General features: G+C 41.7%; 2 protein-coding genes across 6 annotated transcripts in view; one reads left to right on the top strand and one right to left on the bottom strand.

Moving 5' to 3' along the window:
• NME7 (NME/NM23 family member 7) overlaps nt 1-1244 on the top strand; it is a 218990-nt gene extending 217746 nt beyond the window's left edge. For 2 of the 3 annotated variants that reach the window (XM_011979942.1, XM_011979943.1), the window contains exon 12: nt 955-1243. In XM_011979942.1, the coding sequence (XP_011835332.1) occupies nt 955-987 (33 nt within the window). In that variant the 3' untranslated portion in view covers nt 988-1243. Of the gene's footprint in view, nt 1-954 lie in introns of all 3 variants that reach the window. The other variant, XR_001006073.1, reaches the window with a different exon arrangement.
• Nucleotides 1058-23473, bottom strand: part of ATP1B1 (ATPase, Na+/K+ transporting, beta 1 polypeptide) — a 26053-nt gene continuing 3637 nt past the window's right edge. For 2 of the 3 annotated variants that reach the window (XM_011979944.1, XM_011979946.1), the window contains exons 2-6: nt 22127-22255; nt 8662-8817; nt 5987-6171; nt 3707-3787; nt 1058-2495 (exon numbers count right to left, since the gene is read on the bottom strand). In XM_011979944.1, the coding sequence (XP_011835334.1) occupies nt 2232-2495; nt 3707-3787; nt 5987-6171; nt 8662-8817; nt 22127-22255 (815 nt within the window). In that variant the 3' untranslated portion in view covers nt 1058-2231. Of the gene's footprint in view, nt 2496-3706; nt 3788-5986; nt 6172-8661; nt 8818-22126; nt 22256-22933; nt 23034-23473 lie in introns of those variants that run through there. The other variant, XM_011979945.1, reaches the window with a different exon arrangement.

Here is a 23473-nt window from a genome sequence, read left to right as displayed (position 1 = left end):
TGTGGGTTAGTTTTTGAGAAACCCAGTTTCATGTAGGTATGTTTGAGGATTTTTCTGTGTTACTTCAACTACTGAAGTCTCCTAAAGACTTCAACTATTCAAGTTAAGCAGTTGTGCCATTTTTCATAGTTCCCTTGCTATTTTTTTGTTGAGTCATTGTTCCTCTGGTACTAATTTCGCATCGCACAATTTGTTGCTCTAAAAATAGCAAACAAGAGAAGCAGGTTCGTGTGATTATAAATATGGAGCAATAGGTGGGAACTGAAGCCGCTTCTGGTATTTCTCACCAAAATGGCCATGGCCTCCGGGTCTGTCTCTCTGCAAGAGGGCTGCACCCCTGAAGACACAGTGCCGCCTCAGGGATGTGTCTGAGCTCCTGAGCCGAGCTCCTCTGCCTGCACAGGCTTTGTGAAAGGTTTCCATTTCAGAAATACAATGCCCTGATTTTAGTGTGGGTATTTCCCATGTTGGTTAAGTGATACTAAATCTTCAATTAATTATAGCTGGAAAATGGTTTTTGGAAAGCTGACTTTTATCTTCTTTCACACTAAGGCTAATTTTTAAATACAGCTAAACAAGGACTTAGGCCAAATCCTGAACCAAAAAGCAAGGTATGAACCTTAATTTACTGAACCACAAACCTAACCTCATTTTTTAAAAACTGAAGTGTTTTTTTTTTTTTTTTTTTTTAAACACATATGTCTAGTGAAGCAATAGCAGGAACCAACATTTCATGTTTTCTAAACTGAGTGAAGTAGCACTGCAAGGTATTTTTAAAATGGAACTTCAAACTGGAGCTTCATGGATTCTCTCTCTGATTAACTTAGTGTCTTTGGGAAGCGGTGTGCCTTGGTGTGCCAGTGTCTGGAGTCCTCACCAACCTCTTGGACTCTGTTAAGTGGAAAAGACCAAAATTTGTCTGAACTAAAGAAATTATGTGTTTGTCTGTTTCAGGTTCAATACTTCTTCAAGATCTTGGATAATTAGTGGTGTGGAAAGTAAAGAAGTCACAGGTTGGGACATTTAGACAAGAGTGAATCACACACATGAGGAATGTGTTCATTCTTTTATTGTCCATTGTTTTAACCTGACTGAATACAAGATCAACAAGAGCACTGTACTCCTGGCAATTATTACATATGTTAGAACATGGATTTTGCACTGTAGACAACATTTAACACCAGTCTATGGGGTACTGCATTGCTTTTTATAAAGTTCAAAATAAAGATTTATTTTCAAACAAGTGACTTTGGTTTATTTCATACATTACACTTTTTCTTGCAGAAAAAAATAAAATTGTACAACTGCATAAATATAAAATTCTTCCACCATGAAAATGGTTAAAACATTCATAAAGACACAGCACCAGCATGTGATGCCTCCAGAAAGGAAAAAAGGAAAGTAAAAGAAAATGTATAAAGCAAATTAATTAGCCCCGTCACTAGCCAAAGTGATGGGCAGATCCAGATCTCAGACACAGCTTTAGAACATACTGGAGGACGAGGGAAGAGATGTCAAGACAGCATTCAATACAAGCACAACACAACCCATCACCTTTTTGTGTTTTTCTGTAGTGTCACTTAAAATTTAAAGGGCAGTTCCCCCATGACAACCCCCCCACCCAGCCCACAGGAAAAAAAAAAATAATAAAGACCTAACACCACAGGAAAAGACTATGGAGTATGTTAAAAATGCTCATTGATGGGCCATTATCTTTGAAAGAGCCAAAAAAAAAAAAAAAACAAAAGAAAAAAAAGAAAGAAAAAAGTACCATGCCAGTTTTATTCCCGTTGAATATTTACACCTTGGACAGCAAACCTTGCTCACATAAAGTAGAAAACAGATACGATAAAACATGGCTTGAAAAATGACCAGAGTATGCACCTGTAGTACTGTACACTAAATAAAATACACAAGGCAGCAATACTTAGGGGCCAGAAACACTGCTTACTACAAGTCAGTTATGGAATCATAATTTACAGTAAAAATGGGCACGTCCCAAGGCTCAATTTTTCTTTTTCTTTTGTCATTTACAGTAGAATAAATATTTTGTTGCTATTGCTACACTTTAATTTACATTCTAACCTATTAAATGCAGAAAGCTAGTGTAAAGCATATAGATTAAGTGTAGGTCCCATACGTATGACAGTTTGTTCAAGACTAGTAGGTTTTTGTTTTTGTATCTTTTTTTAACTTATTAAATGGCTAGTGGGAAAGATTTGTGCTTGTGATCAGCTCTTAACTTCAATTTTTACATCAAAACGTCCCTGAAAACGGTCTTTCTCACTGTACCCAATGTTCTCACCGTACGCCTTACACTCTATGCGAATTTCAGTGTCCATGGTAAGATTGGTGAACTGTACGGCCAGCAGGGGCTGCAGGTATTTGGGCTGCAGGAGTTTGCCATAGTAGGGATAATACTGCAGAGGAAAACCAGGGCTGTTGCCCAGTCCAAAATATTCCACATTTCCAATTTTTTCTTTATCTTCATCTCTCTGAAATCCAGAATGAAATGCAATTTTAATGGCTCACATCATGCATCACTATGTGTACTCAAAAACAAGAACTCAATCTACACAGTAGTTTGCAAACTACTGAGAGAGGAAAGAACATCTACTCAGTCTATTCCACTGCAGCCTTGAGAAATGGTCATAAGAGGAGAGACTATTCTTAATGTGCAAATGGATGGGGAAGCTGAGTCAAAGGCCAAATAAGCATTTCTTGAAGCCAACACAGCCTCCTAGAAACAAGGCCAACATTGAAAGTCAGAAACACCTTGCTGTTGGCCCAGCAGATGATATTTCCAGTGATATTATCTACAAAGTTTACTACTTGCCTCTCATTTTCTTGTTGAGAAATCAATCTCCATTACCTTTCTTAGTGCTAGCACTGTCTGGGGACTCCCTTTCTTTGTTCTGCCTTTCTCTCTAAACTGTCCATTAGTTTTTGGATCTAAAGGAAATATACACTAATTGTTACCTTAGTCTTTCAATTTTTTTGTTTTTTTTTTGAGACGAAGTCTCGCTCTGTCCCCAGACTGGAGTGCAATGACGTGATCTCGGCTCACTGCAACCTCCGCTTCCCAGGTTCAAGCAATTCTCCTGCCTCAGGCTCCCGGGTAGCTGGGACTACAGGTGCATGCCGCCACGCCCAGCTAATTTTTGTATGTTTAGTAGAGACAGGGTTTCACAGTGTTGGCCAGGCTGGTCTTAAACTCCTGACCTCATTATCTGCCCATCTCGGCCTCCCAAAGAGCTGGGATTACAGGTGTGAGCCACTGCACCCAGTGATATTTCAATATTTTAAAAAGAGAAGCCCAAATCACAAATTTTTATGTGACATTAATTTTTTTTAATGTTGGCTCCAAATTTTTAATACATGCTGTGGGCCAGAAAGAAGTACTTTTGTGGGCTAATTCACCTCTCAGTTCTGTAAGCAAATATCCCAATGTATTAAATTCAGATATTTGAGTTTCTTGTGCCAATGGAGAAACTGACGTCAGTCTTATTCTGATTACATCTTTTTGTTCTTTTAAAAAGTTTTACCGAGTATAGCTACAATTCATCTCACTGAAGCTTATACCTGAAAGCAATATTTCTTATTTCTTCTATTAAAATTTTACCTGTCACTTAAACAGTCTCCTTCATTCTCCCCTTTTCCCCTGGCTGCCCTTCCACTACCCCAGTAACCCTAAATTTGTCTTTACCTTGCCAGTGCACTGAACGGGAAGGACATTTGCGTTATACTTCATTCCTGGGTAAGTCTCCAAGGACTCATTCTTGGGAGGCTAAAAATAAAATCCATTATGATCAGTAGATAGCAAATGATTTCTTAAGTTTCTGAAAAATAAAACTACTCTGTAGTCCAAACAAGTACACACTGGTCACAGTAAGTCCACCAAAATAAAAGACATCAGGGCAGCAGAATGAATGACTCCCCTAACCAATTTAAGGTCATGTTTGTAATTTTGTTGAAATGAAAATAAGTGCCCAAGTTTTATAATGACTACAATGAAGCTGTGATGCAACCCAGTACTAAATGGAGCTTTTAATAGTAGCCCATTATAAGCTTTGCTTAAAGACACTGAAAACTAAAAGTCAACCCAAAATATAATGCTCATTATTTGCTAAGATTACATTACATGAGAAAGATGATTGACACTTCTGTTTTTATAAAGTGTGGGCTTTCCTCCTGAGTCATGAATAATGTCATTCTTTTCCCTCAAGCATGCCTTCAAGTAGGCTTTCCTTTTTTGTTATTTTAATCTCCAGTCGGGGAGACTGCCATTTATGGAGTGTTTCTTTGCAATTTTCTTAGGAAAGTCCAATATGTAAAAAAGGCAGAGGTGTCACTGCCCTAAGAGGAAGCGTTGTCTTGAACGGGTGAATTCCCTGAAGGGACCCAGAGGATAGTCTGAAAATTACTGCTGTCATGAAATATCCAGAGCCTCCTCTTGTACACCCATGGCTCGAATTTATCTCAGAAGTGATGAACATACATTGCTGGAAGACAGTCACTTGCTTACTCAGATCAGCACAGCAAATGGGTCTTGATGTGAGATGTAACACATACATAGTCTAATCAAAGTCAGATAAAATATTAGCTCCACATGAGGAAGGAACTACTATTTTGGTACTACTCTGTTTTGGATGCACGAAAATGATTGTCTAGATTTGACTCTTTTGGACGTTTCTGCCAGCAATGCATTTCTTATTTTTACTGTAGAGAAAATGCTTACTGATAAAAGAAGTTGCCAGAATCTATCCTCAAAAGGTGAGGATAGTGAGATGGTGGGATACTCTGATCTCTGACAAAAATAATTTCAAAATAGTTGGATATTTGGGTAGAGGTGATGAATTAGGCAGTGGCAATGGATAACCAAGTAGAGACCAAAGAAAAAAGAAAAAAAGGACTGAAAAGAAAGAGTAGTTCAATTTATCACTGAACCGAGCAACTCTAAAGACGTGGGAATAAATCAGTCACAATAGACTAGACTGCCTCTGTGGGGTCCAAATGTCACTCAATGTCTACGATGAGGAATGTCAAAAGCAAGGTACTCAGAAAGCACGGGATGAGTATTCTCTTGGCCATGCCACAACAATTACTTTTGCTGCTAAATAGCTCACTGATCTCGGTGAAGTATTCTCTAGCAATCTGAATATCAAATACATTTTGGCACAATGGTTCTCACCATTTTTCTTCCATTACATCCTGTCTACGTGGAAAGAAGCTTAAAATCCTGTTGAGAAGTACACTGAAATGACCAGTTTTAGAAAAACAGACAACACCGAAACATTTTCCAATCTTATGGAGAATATCATCTCACCAAATGGTGAGCAATGGAAATTTGCCATTTTTCAGTGATCCAGAGTAATGTTTATCCATTGTAAGTTGCAGTAATACAAAAAGCCAACAGCATGGCTAGCAAAGTTCAGCCTAGATGTTAAACTTCTACTTTCACAATAAAATTCAGAAAAAAAAAATATTTTTTCAGATTATCAATTTTTTTGAAATGTTCTTGTGGCTTCAAGAGGACCAAAAGCAGATTGTACATGCAGGTGGTTTTTAAAAAAATTTTTCTTAAATACATTCTTTATGGAGTAAAAAACTAAAAAAAGTTTTCTTTTTTCCTCTAACCACTAGACCACCAGGGAAAAAATATCTTTTTCTATTTTTACTTTTAAAGAGTTTATGTTATAGAAACTGTTATCTGGATACTGAGCTGGAGTATTAAGAACAGGGCCAAAGACTCACTTCAGAATTCAGCTTTGTGTCTCAGAATTCCTTTAACTTTAGAAAATGAGATTAATGCCCTAACTACAAGAATTGCAGGGTGGATACAGAAGGTTTTGGTGTTACTCCACTGGCTGGGTTTCGAAATCAGCACTGAGTATACTTTAAAACTATCTTACGTTGTCTTCTCAGATCAATCAAATACTTACTGTGAATGACTCATCTAAATTCTATCATTTAAAATATTACTTGCCTTAGGTTTGAAGCCTAGAACTCGGTTGAGCTTTATAATAATGCATGGTTTGCCCTCTTTGTAGCCATAAGTTTCGTCATTTAATCCAGAGCAATTTCCCAGCCACTCAAGCTTGAATCTGCAGACCTTTCGCTCTCCTCGTTCATGATTAAATTCTCCTCGCTCTTTGGGTTCACTGGGCACGTCTAAAAATAAAAACACAACTTTTATATTGTACCAGCAATTCCCTTAGCAGTTCTGAGAAGGAAAAAGGAACTTTCTTCCTTGTCATAGTTACCTATTCTGAGAGTATGCTATTCTGCATTTAATGCGTGATCTGAATGAAGCAAGATCTCCAGGAAAACCATCTCTCATCTCTTCACTCACATTAAAAGATATTTTACCAAAAGGAATAGCTGGCATATGGCCCCACACCAAAGCTTCATAGTACTTGATCAGCACATGATATTTAGTCTCTGGCAATATTTCCCTTCTTTTAAATAATGGATTACTCAGCTATTTAGAAGACTGAAAGACGGATCACACTGCATGAGTAGCATCCTTCACACTGTCAACACTGGCTTAGTTCAGTAACAGGGATATTATAATGAGAATACAAAAGGACTGTCAATAATTTTCAGAACTAGGTATTTTTTGGTCAGAATTTTTAAGAAGGAATAGGAAAGAACTGGTATTTTCCTTTTCAACCACCACTTCGGGTTTTTTTTGAGACAGGGTCTCACCCCATGGCCTAGGTTGGAGTGCGGCAAGCATGATCATGGCCCACTGAATCCTCAACCTCCTGGGCTCTGAAGATCCTCCCACTTCAGCATCCTGAGTGGCTGGGTGTGCGCCACCCTGTGGCTAGTTTTTTAAATTTTGCAGAGACTGGGGTCTTGCTATATTGCCCAGGCTTTTTTGATTTGAGTTTTTGCCTTTTAAAGCTATGCATTAAGCATTTGCTGGCCTGATAAATTTTATTCTGGTGTTTTTAATTCAATCCTCATATAAAAGCCAAAAAAAGACCAAGTGAATATAGAATTCAAAGTTAATGCATAGCATGCTGGAGGAAAATAATGCAAATACCATAATTTATGTATAGTTTCTAAGTTCACAAATTAACTATTTTCCTTTCAAATGATGAAGAGTCTGAATTTAGACTATCTCCTATGAACTGATTCACCCTGACTATCCCTCAGGCCTTTTAATTACTGCAAAGTAAGATGAAAACCTCATTTAAATTCTAATGAGGAAAATTCACACTGAAAATGTTCTTTTGAATTACTAAATATTTCCAAAACAACTTAAAATGGCAATTCGCCCCATACTCTGACTAAGCCACAGCCTGCCTTATAAAGAACTGGAGTTGGAGGTCAGGCGCGGTGGCTCACACCTGTAAACCCAGCACTTTGGGAGGCCGAGGCGGGAGGATCACAAGGTCAGGAGATCGAGACCATCCTTGCTAACAAGGTGAAACCCCGTCTCTACTAAAAATACAAAAAATTAACTGTGGTGGTGGGTGCCTGTAGTCCCAGCTACTCAGGAGGCTGAGACAGGAGAATGGTGTGAAGCCAGGAGGCGGAGCTTGCAGTGAGCCAAGATCGCGCCACTGCACTTGCCTGGGCGACAGAGCAAGACTCTGTCTCACAAAAAAAAAAAAGAACTGGAGTTGGCAAATGCTTGAATTGAATCAGAAGTGCTGATACTACCTAGTAAAACTCAGAGAGATTTTTATGTTTGTTTGTTTTTTTAAACTTAACTTTTTTGAGACAGGGTCTCGCACTGGTGCCCAGGCTGGAGTGTTGTGGCGTGATCATGGCTTACTGCAGCCTCGACCTCCCAGGCTCAAGTGATCCTCCCACTTCAGCCTCCCAAGTAGCTGGGACCACAGGCACACACCACCACACCCAGCTAACTTGTCTTATTTTTTGTAGAGATGGGGTCTCACTGTGTTGCCCAGGTTGGTCTCAAACTCCTAGGCTCAAGCAATCCTCCCTCCTCAGCCTCCCACAGTGCAGGGATTACAGACATGAGCCACTGCACCCAACGAGAGTTCTTTTTTTTTTCTGTGGAAAGAACGAGAACATGGACTGGAAAATTCACAGTCCAGGTAGTAAGAGGGAGAACATGTATTCATGTCAATGACTTCATGAAACTAACAGCCTCTCTTTACCCTTCGTAAGTCATTTCCTTATCCAAAAAGGTCAGCTGCCTAACACATATTTCATTATCTATCCCAACCACGATCAATAAAAGTATACCCTGACCATACATCCCCCTTCATGAATGCCAGTGCAGTGACAGCTAATCACACCAAAATGTCTTTCTGATGGGAGAAAGCCCTATGCACTCTTCTATAGGGAGAACTTTTGGGGGGCAGATAAGGAAATAAGTAGTTGTACTTTTCAATGGATGTAAGAGAAAGAAAACTGGAATTGCTGTCTTGGGTCTGAATAGTAAAAATAGTGCCTAGGAGTGTTTTAAAGACACCTTTCCAAAGCAGAAAATAGTCATACTTGAGGCTATACTGTTTTTCACTGTGTCTGTTTTTTAAAAAAGTGTCTAAGTATGGCCAGAGTTCAATCTTTCATTTCAGGATTATCTCTTGATCATTAAACAAAAAACAGAAGTGGGAAATAAGAATTAAAGAGAGAAAAAACTTTGTAGCCACAAACATCTACAGTGAGTCTACTTACCACCACAGTCTTCAAAAATCATGTCATCCCTCTGGGCTGAATCTTTGTACTTTTCCAGGAACCTAACTATGTTCAGCACATATGCCTCATAGCTCTTGGGATCATTAGGACGAAAAGAAATTTCAGTCTTCTGGATCTGAGGAATCTGTGTTAATCCTAGACCAGGCAGAGAGAAAATCATTAGTAGGAAGGCAGCAACCAAGATAATTCAAAAGTAGACTTTCCACATACAAAACATACTTTGCTAACTCCACCTGCCTAAAAAGAAAGGGTCTTGCCTCCCTTGTGAAATCACTCCTCAGGCATTTAGATTAGGTAACCCCAAGTACCAATGACAACGATGCTTTAATAGCACAGATCAGTTAATTTCCCTAGCAACACTTCATGGTAGGCATCACCTCCATTTTATGAATGAAAACACTGCTTGCACTGAAAGGGTAAGTACTTGGCCCAAGGTTGCACCGAAAGTGGTAGAACCAGAATTCCAACCCAGGTGTGCTGTACTCCAAAGCCCATTATGTTTCTAGTACCCCAACATGCACAGTTGTTTAAAATACCCTGGAAGGTAGCATTGTGTGCAGGTGGCTTTACCCTCCCTACTTGCATGTAAGCATTGGGCACAGAGGACTTCTTTTATAATCCTTATTGTCAGTAAATGTATAATCATTCCAAATTCTCGTCAGTAAATGTATAATCATTCCAAATTCTCTAGACTCAAGCCTACCTAACAGAGGTATTTCTTTGGATCTTTTAATCTAAATGGGAAGAATTTGGGACATACGTACAGTAACCACAAACGCTTTCCAATCCAAAAGTCTGAGCATGTCAGTGCTAGTCAGATAAAATTCGAAGTCCAGGTGCCTTGGGTTTGCACTCTCTAAAAGTCTGTTACATTCTTTAATATCCAAAAGCCTCTGCCTTCATGAGACTTCTTAGATGGGTATGTGAACCACACTACACAGCACTACTCGGGAGCAATGGTTAGAAAAGTCCATCACAACTGCATTTTACTGTAGGACTGCCAAATAAAAGATGCCTGGTTACATTTGAATTTTAGATAAGCAAAGAACGTTTTTTGTAAATATAAGTATGTCCCAAATGCTACGTGGGACACTCTTATATTAAAATACTATTGTTTATCTGAGGTCAGACATGGTGGCTCACGCCTACAATCCCAGCACTTAGGGAGGCCAAGATGGGTGGATCACCTGAGGTCCAGAGTTTGAGACCAGCCTGGCCAACATCGTGAAACCCCGTCTCTATTAAAAATACAAAAATTAGCCAGGTGTGGTGACACACACCTGTAATTCCAGCTACTCAGGAGACTGAGGCAGGGGAATCGCTTGAACCCAGGAAGTGGAGGCTGCAGTGAGCCAAGATCGTGCCACTGCACTCCAGCCTGGGTGACAGAGCGAGACTCTATCTCAAAAAAACAAAAACATACACACACACACACACACACACACACATATATATCTATAGAGATACATATATATGGAGAGAGATATAGACACATAGTTTATCTGAAATTCAAACTTGAGTGGTCACCCTCTATTTTTATTTATTAAATCTGGCAACCTGATTCTAATCCTCACTCCCAGATCTCCCCTCTCTGTGTGGGGCCCCTAAGGGGGCACATTATCACAATCCTTGATAAGTGACTGCCCTGGCTTCCCACCCCCACTCCCCAGCAGGTCAGGAAAGCGCCTATGTCACTATCATTTAGGGGCTTGTCAAACATGCAGTCTCACAGACTCCCCTCCAGGCCTACAAAATCCTGATCTCTAAGAAAGAGATCTGAGAATCTGTTTAATAAGTACGAAAAGATCTTTAATCATCCTTGGCTTAGAACTGCTTCTCTAGGGAATTAGAATCTGAGAGTGGCAACAGTGACTCAGATATGAAGACGACGACGTTAACTAATGTGGAAGTGGTAACTAGAGTGCAGCACCATTTGTAGGGCTTGACAAGCGGGCATCCGTAAGGCTAGACTAAATGCTGTTATTGTTTCTAGCGACTGAAGATGCTTTAAAAGTGGTTACATAATGAGATGGGCTCAGGGGGTTGTAGAGATATGCTTTTTCACACATGTAGTTCCCCAGAGGAATGGAAGGGATAGAGAGGAAGACAAGTATCCCTGGAGCAAGGCACAGGGGTGCCCAGGGCAAAGGACTTCAGGACATTAACAGTCATCTTCAGGCCAGGTGCAGTGGCTCATGCCTGTAATCACAGCGCTTTGGGAGGCCAAGATGGAAGGATCGCTTGAGCCCAGGAGTTCAAGACCAGTCCAGGCAAGCTAGCAAGACCCTATTGCAATTAAAAAAAAAAAAAAAATCATCCTGAAAAGGATGATGTGGAACCTGAAGATTTTTGGGGGACAAAAATTTCAACAGTGATAGAAATGAATCAAAGGGGCAGTAGAATTTGCTCATAAAAATCTTCAGTTTAAAATAAACACATTACAATTTAAAATTTTGTAAAAACGCCTACAAGCTATAGATAATTTTTAGTATTTCAAAGCAATTTAAATATACCCTGAACAATCTTTTTCTATGTTAAAATTGGCATTGTGATCATTTATGGTAGAAAACAGCAGTACTGTAAAGAGAAGAGATACCTGCAAAAATAAAGGTGAGCAGAAGCTTCCACAGATAGCCAATGCTTGAGACAGCAATGGTAAACAGAGTTCCCCAGTGAAATGGGGAAGTCGGGTAGGGAGGGTCATTCCTGGTTTGAGTTGTAAATAAGACACTTAAGGTGACTTGCCTGGACCTGGAGGAAGTACACCAGCAGACCCAAGGCCAGAGGCTCAACAAAATTCAGAATGGGAGAATCCGGAGGCAGGAGGGAATGGAGCCTTGAGGGACCGTCATGCTGAGGGGCCACTGGAAGAGCCAGCACATAGGTAGCCAGAGAGAGAGGCAAATGCCTGTGCATCGCTCAAGCAGGAGGTCTGCGGGAACCTCCTCCAGGTCCTCTGTGCGATGTTTGGGGGTCAGGGACAGAAATGGACTTATGTGCACCAGGTTAAATAGTGTTTCCAGGCTTGCGAAAGACAAGGCAGGAGGGTGGTGGATGGCTAGATGAGTGAAGGAGAGCAAATGTCAGAAACCAAGGAGGGATCTCACCTGACCTTCAGGAAAGGTATGGGGAAGAAGCACAGCCAGGGGACCGAAGGGACATTGGTGTGATAAACAACAATTATGCAAGCTGTGGTCCATCAGCGAGGGGTGGATGCAGCAAAAGCCAAAATATAAACAAGCCTGATACTGAGATTTGGAGAGTCTCACCCAACAAGCTGAAGGGAGGAGTGACCCTAGAAGGTCATGTTGAGAGTAAACACGGTAAAACCTGCATTGCAAAGCGAGTGTCACAAACATCCTTGCTCTCCCTGGCCTGGCTTCAGTGGGCCGCCCCAGTGGTTTGCCTCTCACTTTCCGGCTGCCTGCGTTCTCTCTTCCAGTGGCTGCTCGAGGTTCCATTACTTTGATATGAGTACGAGGAATGGTGGTGCCACCTCTCAGATTCTCCCACACAAAAAAAGGAGAGTAAGAACAGGAGGAGGTATTATGCTGAGCGCTTTTCATTCTTTCATGATGTCAAGTCCATGGTCTCCACTATTAAAAGTGATCAGGGGACATGTGTCAGACTCAAAACATCAGCAACCCTCACTCAGTCCTCTGGGCTCTTTACTAACAAAATGATATATAGCTAGTGCACACGCCAAGAGCCTCGGGGCTACAACCAAAACTAAGTTCATGTTTACTCATAGACCTGTGACAAATCTTTCTTGTAACTGCCTCTGTTGTTAGTCATCTAGGATATAGCTGGGAATGGTGGCTAATGCCTGTAATCCCAGAAAGTTGGGAGGATGAATTGGGTGGATCACTTGAGGCCGGGAGTTTGAGACCAGCCTGGCCAACATGGTGAAACCCCATCTCTACTAAAAACACAAAATTAGCCAGGCACAGTAGCACATGCCTGTAATCCCAGCTACTTCGGAGGCTGAGGCACGAGAATCGCTTGAGCCCAGGAGGCAGAGGTTGCAGTGAGCTGAGATAGCACCACTGCACTCCAGCCTGGGCAACACACTGAGACTCTGTCTCAAAAAATAAAAAATAAAAATAAAAACAAGAAGAAAAGAAAAAGAAAAAAAAAATCTAAGATCGCATTTGTGGAAATAATAGGTATTACTGTTACATGAAGTGGTAACACTGGCCCAGGAGAGAGTTATATACACAATTGGCCTCATGTCTCTCTAGACAGGGCAAATAAGAAATAATGAAAACCAAGTAATGGAATCACATCCCTTTCAACCTGAAAGCCCAAATTTTTCAGTAAGCATAGCTCGTGATCTAAGCCTAGTCAAGTTTATAATTACTTTGTGAGGGAAACATGGATGCAGGCTGCTTGAAGAATCTTGACTTTGGTCTTACAGAAGCATCAGAAACTAGTGAAACCAAGTACGCAAGGGGTGAAACAGACAGCTAAGCATTGGGTCTTAGAACCCTGTGACTTGCCCAGCTGGATTAGACCTTAGGCCAAAGCCTCTGCCCTGTCCTTTCCATTTTAAGTAACAGAGAACCTTGGTAGAGGGAGCCGAGGAATGACAGATAAACTCCAGAAAGCTCAGTCATGTCTTACTCTCTTTTGTGAGCTAATGTTTCCCTCTGGAGTCTGAGGGGTCTTAGATGATGGTAACTAACAAGCCTTAATGACCATCCTTTTAAGACACGGAGCTTTTGATCCAAAAGTCACTTCCAGTAAAAAAGCAGATGGTCTTGGTTTAAGTCAAGCAATCAGCTCACACATACTTACTACATACATAAACAAACGTCCAGGAGGCCACACCACAGTCAAGTGGCCACTGTCTCCTTAGTAGCTCTTCTGCTCTCTTTCCTCACATTTCTGCAAGGTCTCTCTCTCACTCCATCACCCACTATCTCTGCCTCCTCTCTTCTCTTTATCCAAAGCCTGATGGCCTGAGAACTTCTCCTGGAAATCACCACAGATCAGCCCCCGGGTCTGTTCTGTTCTGGAGAGTCTTAATTAGGACAGTTTTTGATGACGTCTTCTCCAAACATTAGAAAAATGCCTCTTCTCAAGTTATTTCTCTAAAGCAACTAGATACACACAAGAGAAAGATGAAAGACCTTTGAAAGGATGTCCAAATCCTTTAAATCATTTACTTCAGAATTATCAGACTGTTAAGAAGAGATATAAAGCAATGGGATTGGATTTGGTAACTTCTTTATTACAGACTGTTCCCAACTTACAATGTTTGCCTTAGGATTTTTCGACTTCACAGTGGGTTTAACAGGGTTGGTAAATGCATTTTTGACTCACGGTATTTTCGACTTACAATAGGTTATTGGAACACAGCCCCATCCTAAATGGAAGAACATCTGTATTTTGAGGCGACACCCAAATTCTCCAACCATGACATTCTCCAAGGGTTGCACAAATCCCACCTTGCTGACTGGAGTTCTCATGAGTCATATTTTCACACTAGACCACTTCTCCCGACATGCCCCTTTCTACTGTCCACTTCTTAAAGTTGTTAGTTATGACTCTGGACAAGGATGAGCTCTGTTTGCAGTGGTAACTCCCAGAGGGCCAAAGACAGCAGAACACCCGATCGTTGGCATGCAATTTCAAGTTATATTCCAGGAAACAAATCTAACCGTTTCCCTCTCCAGTCTTCTAAACTTGAATTTACATTAACCACTCTGAGCTCTAGAGACAGCTTCGTTCTGATAGGATCATTTGCCTTAAGCTATATATCATTACTTAATAAAGCCACTTGAGGAAGAAATCATAATCTGGGTATGTAAATTTTTAATATTTGGTTTTCAAGTATTTCAACTTTACATAAGATTTAGATTTTAAAAAACCTTTTGGTTTCCCACTTGCTTTTTCAAAGACACATTTACGTGTCCCTGGTCCCCATCTCTTGAGAAATAAGGAAGATCCTCTATGTTTAGTTTTAGTAAGTGTTGATAGCACAAGGGGGAAAAGGCTTGAGGGAAAGGACTTTGTTTCTAATTAGGTTTATAAAGTAGCAAGTTCATCATTCCTCAATCTACATGCCAGTTTAGAGTTTAAAGTATTTAAACTAGAAAGTAGCCATTTCAACCTTGTAAGTTATTCAAATGCACAGCTGCTTGCACCTGTCATTTAATACATCTGATGAATCACTAGATCAAATCTCTAAATAGAAATCATTTCCCATGGAAACCTCCAGAAGGTACCCATATGGCTGAGAAGGGCACAGGAAGCAAAGAAATGCTTTTAAATGTAGCCACGCACACAAAACACACGTATCATGCGTCTCCTATACATTCCGAGCTGAAAAGTAATTTCCAATTTAAAAAAAGATACAGAGTGGTATGAATTCATACATACTCATACATGTATATGTACACATATGTATGCATATGCACATACATGAGATAGAAATTTCTGTGTAGGACCTAAGATATTTCTGGATTTTGTTTTTTATTTTTGTTTTACATCTGTGGGTTAGGATCAACTTCCCTAGCAAAGCAAGGGGAGAGGCACGGGATAAAAGGCACCTTTGCGCTTTCTGGAAACCAGAACGCCTTTGACTCACCTTCTGCCTCCGGCTCTGCCTTAGACTCAGGCTCTGAGATTAGCAAGAAATAAATCTCCCTGCCTGCAGGCAGGGTCACACTCACACCCTCCTGACACTCAGAATCTGCTCCCTTTACAAAGTCTTAGAAAACTGAATCCCTGGATTGTTTCTACAGCCAAACTGGATGTTTACTGACACTCGGGGTAAAGAAATCATTCCTCCTGTCTAAGCTAAATGCCATAAACTCTGCTTGAGGCTCTTCTCTGATCGGTCCTCTTTTTCCTGTGGCTGTATATTCACTTTCAAGAAAGCAGAGTTATTTAGTTCAGATGATCTATCTTTAAACATGCATATCCCATAGGGGGCAAATCCTTGGTATTTTATATAGCTCATAATCGTGCTTATTCTCAATACAATAAAGGAAAGGTGCCACTTTTATAAAAGAATAAACAGATAAATCCTAGTATTTTACATTAATTATGCTCAAGGCCAAACTGAAGCACAAGTACATATAGTATATTTGACTTATCTAGATATAAAACATAACATTTGTTAAGTAATATCCTGAAATAAGACACTGCATTCCACAAGACATTTGGTAAGATCTACTCATGCATGTATGTGGGAAAAAGCTACCGGAGGATATATCCCTGTTCCCTTCATCTCCCCAGCTTCTCACTAGTCTTGACTGCATCCGACAGACCAGCTGGTCATCAGATTACTAGCATGAGAGCACTGACGAACAGTTAAGAGCAACCAGTCCAATAACCCCATCAGATTTTATGACAGAAGTGGACCTGTCAGGCTACTGCTCTTTCCACACCACTTTCTATGACCCTTGGGCGAACGCAGCAAAAAATCCTTAAATGAAGCTTCACAAATCCAGCTTTCCCCGCACCCCCCGCCCACCAGCGCTTCCACAGATTTGTTACCTGGTCCTATTTATCAGGTCTCTGTTCTGCTTACTCATCGTACAATGGGCATACAAAGTAAAATCTGTTTTTCCGTAGCTCCAAGAACATTTTAAAGTAAATCATTAGGTTTCCTGTCTACTCAAGAGATGACTGGCTAGTTGTACCCCCGTCTTTAGAAATAAATCACTACCAGGGTAGTTGAGTTGTTGAAGCCAAACAGTTCCCCCCACAAACCCTTTACCAAGTCATAAGGCTGGGCAGTAGCTTTTGGAAATCTAATTGCCACCAATGCTAATTCATCCAGAGCCTCAAATTCTGGGAGCAGGTAGACAGGATCCATTTGAGGGTGGGAAGAGAGGAGGAGAGGGAAAGTGAGAGACAGCTGGGTGTACAGAGGTACATCATGTCAGCTGAGAGATTACAAAGCAGTGTACTCTAACCGGAAACACCTTACTGGCACTTTGCACTAACAATCCCTCCAAAGTATAAACAAGCCAAATGTTTCTCATTTCCCCTTTGAAATGTGAGTGAGAGACAGCAATACAAGTATGAGGTAGTGTGGGGGGAAAAAAATTAGGTATTCTGAGACTGACATAATGACTTCTCAGGAATTTTACTTCATCAAGCTGAGATTGAATGATAATGGCTTGAACCCTAATGGGTTTTTTGTTTCTTTCTTTATTTTTTTGAGATGGAGTATTGCTCTAGTTGCCCAGGCTGGAGTACAGTGGCACAATCTTGGCTCACTGCAACCTCCACCTTCCGGGTTCAAGTGATTCTCCTGCCTCAGCCTCCCAAGTAGCTGGGAGTAGAGGCGCCTGCCATCACGCTCAGCTAAGTTTTGTATTTTAGTAGAGACGCGTTTCATCATGTTGACCAAGCTGGTCTCAAAATCCCAACTGCAGGTGATCCGCCCGCCTCGGCCTCCCAAATTGCTGGGAATACAGGCAGGAGCCCCTACGCCAGGCCCCTAATAAGTTTTCAGATTAGATATTTCCTCTTCACAATCAAGATGAAACTGAAACTGCTGGTGGTGCCAGTGTGGTCAGCTGGTCTGCATCCACCCCACTTCTCCTGCCCAATTCTGGTTATCAACAACTCAAGAATATAAGCCTTTGAAAATGTGTCTGCTAGCACTGAGCCATCTATACTTCAGAGCTAAACAAACAGCAACCCAGAACCTGAAAAGAGAGAACGGCAGCATACATTCATACCTGCCTACCAGGAAGCAAGCCAGCTGGGAATCTCCCGGACCCACCGACTGACACACAGTGACCTTCATTTCATTCCACTGTTGCTAAGTGAGCCTGGGGTGGGGGAAGGGCAGCGGCGGATGTGAAGAAGAGACTTTTCCATTATACCACTGCGCAGGCAGCAAGGCAAGCAGGGTCAAATCAGGGACAGGGCTTGGTGAACCTGAGTGTATGTGTACATCCACGAGCATGCATGTGTGTGTGCATGCGTGCATGTCCGTGGGCATACATGTGGGTGTGCATGCCTGTGCCTGCTCGGCCCTCTCCAGCACAGCTAATTGCTGCGTCTCTCCCCAGATCCAACTGCATCAACAGATGAGAAGCAATGCTGCAGAGCGGCACTGCAGGACTGCCTAAGAGGGTCTCCTCTGGAGAAAAGCTTGGCAGGCGCCAACCCAACAAGTGTGGGTTTGTTAAAGGGAGAGACTGCACAACAAACACAATGCCATTTAAATTCACTTTAAAATTTTTAAAAACATGTCTCCCAAATGTCTCTTAAATATTTTCACGGAAAGCTAAGGTTTTATTGACTCCATGAAAATCGAAGTGTGCAAAGCATCCCTGTCATATCTGGAAGTTCAGTGTCCAAAAAGAAGAAACTGCTGCTTCTAGTAGAAAGATAGGGCTATAAAAACCCTGGACCAGGCGCGGTGGCTCACGCCTATAATCCCAGCACTTTGGGAAGCCGAGGCGGGTGGATCACCAGAGGTCAGGAGTTCCAGACCAACCTGGCCAATATGGTGAAACCCTGTCTCTACTAAAAATACAAAAATTAGCCAGGCATGGTGGCACACACCTGTAGTCCCAGCTACTCGGGAGGCTGAGGCCGGAGAATCACTTGAACCCAGGTGGCGGAGGTTGCAGTGAGCCAAGATCATGCCACTGCACTCCAGCCTGGGTGACAGAACAAGACTCCCTCTTGAAAAAAAAGAAAAAAACAGAAGTTGCTCTCAACAGCTACCCTACATTTATTATCATTGGTTTTGCCACCATAAAGTACTATTTGCTTTATATATGTCTATCATCTAATTTAGTTCTCACAGAAGGAGAGAACTGCCTTTTTTTTTTTTTTTTTTTTTGAGATGGAGTCTTCGCTCTGTCAACCAGGCTGGACTGCTGTGGCGATCTCGGCTCACTGCAAGCTCCGCCTCCCAGGTTCATGCCATTCTCCTGCCTCAGCCTTCCGAGTAGCTGGGACTACAGGCGCCCGCCACCTCACCCAGCTAATTTTTTGTATTTTTTAGTAGAGATGGGGTTTCACCATTGTTAGCCAGAATGGTCTCGATCTCCTGACCTCAAGATCCACCCGCCTCGTAAGTGCTGGGATTACAGGCGTGAGTCACCGTGCCTGCCCCCCACCGCCACACTTAATAGGAGACTTAAAAAAATTTTTTGTGTGTATGCGGACATGGGGTCTTGCTATGTTGCTCAGGCTAGTCTTGAACCCCTGCCTTCAAAGGATTCTCCTGCCTCAGTCTCCCAAAGTGCTGGGATTACAGGCATGAGCTACCACACCAGCTGCAACAAGACTTTGTAAGGAAAATCATGTGCATTAAATGGCCACCATTGTTCAGGGCCAAGAAGCTGTACACGTTCACCATTTTTTCTTATATCTCACTTCCATTCTTTAGTTTAGTCTCTCTGAGATTTCAGGTTTGGCCTCTCAGTTTATCCAATATTATCACCATACAGGCCCAAATACACTCACTGCACAATTGCCACTGCTTGATATGGCCACATTCACACGTCATTGAGAAGAGATCCAATTACAAGGAATTCCAGTGTACAAAGGGCAGTCAATACCCAGTCAGGCTGGATTTGCATTCATGCCTCAAATTCAGCAGATAATATTATTAGTAAGTCCTTATATCTTTAAATCATGTGCCAACTTTCACACCCACTAGGTGTATCTAACTCAAATTGACAATTTTCCCTCTTTAACATGAAAATGGAGGCTTTAAAGATACTAATGTGAAGTCAAAAAATTGTCAGGGTATTCTCAAACACATCTGTTTAGTCTGCATATGTAAGGAGTTATTTCCCATGCAAAATACAAACTTCTAACATGTACTCTGAAAAATGCCAAGGAGGGTCCAGTTAGGATCCCTCAGGCAACATAGGGCCATAAGGGGTGGTCCAAGGGCTGCACTTTGCAGCAGCTGGCACTCTGCTGGCCTGGCCTGATTCAGGTTACTATCATTTCCATATGGATGCCATGTCCCTTGGTAAAGGCCCCGAAAAATCCCACAGGGTAAGGCAGGTGAAGAGGAGGGGCCTGGCCTAGACTCTCCTGAAAGATGATGGGGGAAGGGATGAGGAAAAGAAGAGACAGAAATTACCAGGCCAAAGAACAAGGAAGATGGAGGACTGAGGACTTTTCCTGTGACTCAGACCACAGGACAGGAATGCATTTTTCCAAGATGAGCCACCAGCATTCCTTTGGAGAAGTGAGGGTTTGTCAGGTCAGTCCAACTGCTGCGAGCACACTAAATATAGGTACTAAGAACATGTCTTTTAGGAAGGGGATGGAAGGAAGGGGAGCAAGGCGCGGTGAGAGGGTGTTGGAAAGGACCGAGTACTTCTGCCCGTTGATTTACAGGCAAGGTCATTTCCAAGTCCTTACTTACAAGGTCGGGCACTTTGGCTATTTCTTTTCCAAAGTGAAATTTTCCTTTCTGCAAAGGGCACAAAGAGAATTTTTAGTTTTATTAAAGGCTGACTCGTCAAAGTTCACATACTCAGTGACCATTTTTTTTAATCTAGGAAATTGAAGAAAATATTTAACTTTGTAGTCATATTTGGCTTTGAGTATAAGAATTATAAAATAGCAGCAGGCCAGGCGTGGTGGCTCATGCTTACACCTCCCAGCACTTTGGGAGGCTAAAGTGGGTGGATCACCTGAGGTCAGGAGTTCAAGACCAGCCTGGCCAACATGATGAAACCTTGTCTCTACTAAAAATACAAAAATTAGCCAGGCATGGTGGTACATGCCTGTAATCCCAGCTATTTGAGACAGGAGAATCACTTGAACCTGAGAGGCAGAGACTGCAGTGAGCCGAGATTGTGCCACTGCACTCCAGCCTGGGTGACTGAGCAAAACTGCCCCCCAAAAAAAAAAAAATTATAAAATCGCATCGTGATGGAATAACAACTTTTAAATGGCAAAACAAAGAACAAAAACAAAATACCTGCACCAATTAAAATTACAACTAATGGTACCACAAAAGTTCTAGTAGAAGAGGACATGAAAAGACACAATGCTTCCCTATCACTGAACCCAATGTAAAACATGTTTCAGCTTCTCTGCGTACTCCAGAATTCTTGCTTCAACCTTTCCACAGACCCACCTCTTGTGGAAAACAGCTGCTGGAAACTGGATTATTAAGCAGATTTAAGTCATGTTACTTACTTATGTGATTTTTTTTTTTCCACTTCCCCAATCCCTCAGATCTAAATTTATCTGGAAATATTTTGAGTTTTTCTTACAGTGGAGAACTATTTGACTTAGGGCTACACAACAATGCTTGCCACCTCCGTATTTTGAAGATCTTCCTCTGTGAATCCTTCCCACATTCAAGTCGGTGGGCATGAAAAGTCTGTGGCAGGCAGTGGCCCTTGATCTAGGGTGCTCAGGGCCATGTAGATCATCTGAAGATTGTCACCTAAATACAGCTGTTACTAAACCTTTGCCAAGGGAAAGCAGAGAAGGGACAAGTCATTGCCACCCCTCAGCAGCAGCCCCAAGGTCACTCATAAGTGAGAACCCAGAAGTTACGCAATACTTTCTCTCTAGGTTCTCCAGACAATGATTTTTACAACAGCCAGATGGCAAATTCACGTTTGTGGCTATTCCACTGCCTTGTTCTACCAGCATCAGGCGTGATGGCAGTGGGCCTTTCACGGTGTTTCGTGACTGGTGTGGACACGCATAGCTCTACACTGATGGCACTCAAGTCACAGCAGGGACTCGTGCGGCAGTTTCTATTTTCTTATAATCTTCTTGTTCACCCAAGTTTTTAAGAGCTAAAGGAGACAGTTAATTAAACTACAAAGTGGGACCAGAAAGCCGGCAAACGAGACGCTTATTAAATCAATGGGTATAAATATTGAGAAGTGAGAGTGACTTTATTCAAGGTCAAACTGCAAACTAACAGCAGGTGGGACAACAGACCCCTAAAGTCACGGCTCCTCTCCCTGTGAGGAGCTGCCCATTCCACAGCTTCTTATCATCTCTAAAAATAAGTTGACCTTTTAAAACAGGAGCCCAAGTGACTTTTTTTTAAAGGAATTATCTGAGTCATAGCCCCCCTCAAGAAGTAAAAAAATGTCTGTTAGACTCGAAAAGGTCTGGAAAGGATCCCACTAACCAAACCCTAGAATATGACAAATGAGAAGACCAGGGCCGCCATCAGAACTCAATCTGTTCACAGTCACATAGCTGGTGGGTAGCAGGCTGGGCCAAGAACCAGGACTCTTCACCCTCACTCTAGAAGTGGGCAAATAAGATGTCTGCAACCCGTGGGAGCTCTGCCTGCAATGCGGGTAGGACATCTGGCTGCAGCCGAGAGAAGTTTCTCTTTTTCCTTTTCATGGTTCATTTAAAACTACATTATAGAGTAATTTTCCAAATCATTTTTTCTCAAGAGAAAACGTGATACCCATGCTATCTCTGAAGGAAATGAAGCTATTCATGTTGATTTTACCTGGTGGGGCCACTCGGTCCTGATATGTGGGCTTAAGTTCACTGATGGTGAGCAGCATCACTTGGATGGTTCCGATGAAGATGCCAGCCAGGCAGCCATAAAATATTACGTAGAATAGAAGGATCTTAACTGCAAGAAGAACAGAAACAAAAAGCTGTGATGCAGTCATATGCTCAGAATGAAAGTTTAATCTTCCCACGGATGAATAAACTTCCTTCTTGGTTCCCCGCCCCCCCGCTTGGTTTCTTCCCTGTCCAACGTCAAGAGAGTGCACCCCACTCCCACTGACACAGGGTAAAAATCGAGAGGCTGAGCAGCCCTCCACTTCCAGCATGTATGGGAGGTGGTTAAGGGTAGGAGGAATGTTCAGCTAGAACTAGGATCCTTAGATTTTTAAATTCCCTAAATTTTGAAAAAAATTTATCCATATTTTTTATTCTCAAGATTATAAAAAAAATCATGAAGATCACCAATAAAATCTAGAGCTATGTGTGGATGCTTATGCAATGAATTTAAAATATGACAATATACTCCCCTAGAGACCTATGTTTTCTTTGCTTGTATATCCCTTGACATTTAAATACTACAATCCAAGCTCTGCTGCTTCTCCAAATGCTCAGATGCCTGAGGGTTATTTTGCTGTGGCAGAGCAATGAATGCTGAGAAACCCAATGATGATATCCTCCTGTTTTTTTACTATTGCTCTCCCCTTTGGTTTGTATTTTCAACAAAGCACACACTGTCTTTCCCCTCGGAGGACAAGACAAGGGGGAAAAAAGAAAATTCTATAGCGAAAATGACCAGCACATTTTAATCCCATCTTCTGGAACTGGAACCAGAACAATGACTGACTTGCTGGGCTGCATTTTCTTTTTCCCATAGTTAAAAAGATAACAGGATGGAGGCTGAAATAGCTGCAAAACCAAAAAAAAAAAAAAAAAAAAAGACTCAACACATAGATGGGAATGAGGGTGGCTATCAGTTACTGGTTTACAAGGATTATCTCCCTGATTAGCCGCATAGTAACAGGCTGTACTAGGCATTGCCTGGCAGCCCTGTGCCAGCCAAACAACTCAATGTGAATACAAAACAGGGAACAAGTGAACTGTAAGGTTATCGAGTCAGAAGCATGACTGCACAAAGGAGCCTTAGGTTACTGCTAAAAAGGTCCAGATCTCATGCATTAAATGCCAGGGTACCTGGGGGAAAAGCCACTGAAAAACAGTATTAGTATATATGTGTATACACATCTAGGTCACTCATAAGTGAGAACCCAGAAGTTACGCAATACTTTCTCTCTAGGTTCTCCAGACAATGATTTTTACAACAGCCAGATGGCAAATTCAC

Source organism: Mandrillus leucophaeus, unplaced genomic scaffold (genome assembly GCF_000951045.1).
Source record: "Mandrillus leucophaeus isolate KB7577 unplaced genomic scaffold, Mleu.le_1.0 Scaffold207, whole genome shotgun sequence".
Taxonomy (NCBI): Eukaryota; Metazoa; Chordata; class Mammalia; order Primates; family Cercopithecidae; genus Mandrillus; species Mandrillus leucophaeus.
Note: the sequence above shows the minus strand (reverse complement) of the source record. Positions and strands in the feature narration are given on the sequence as shown.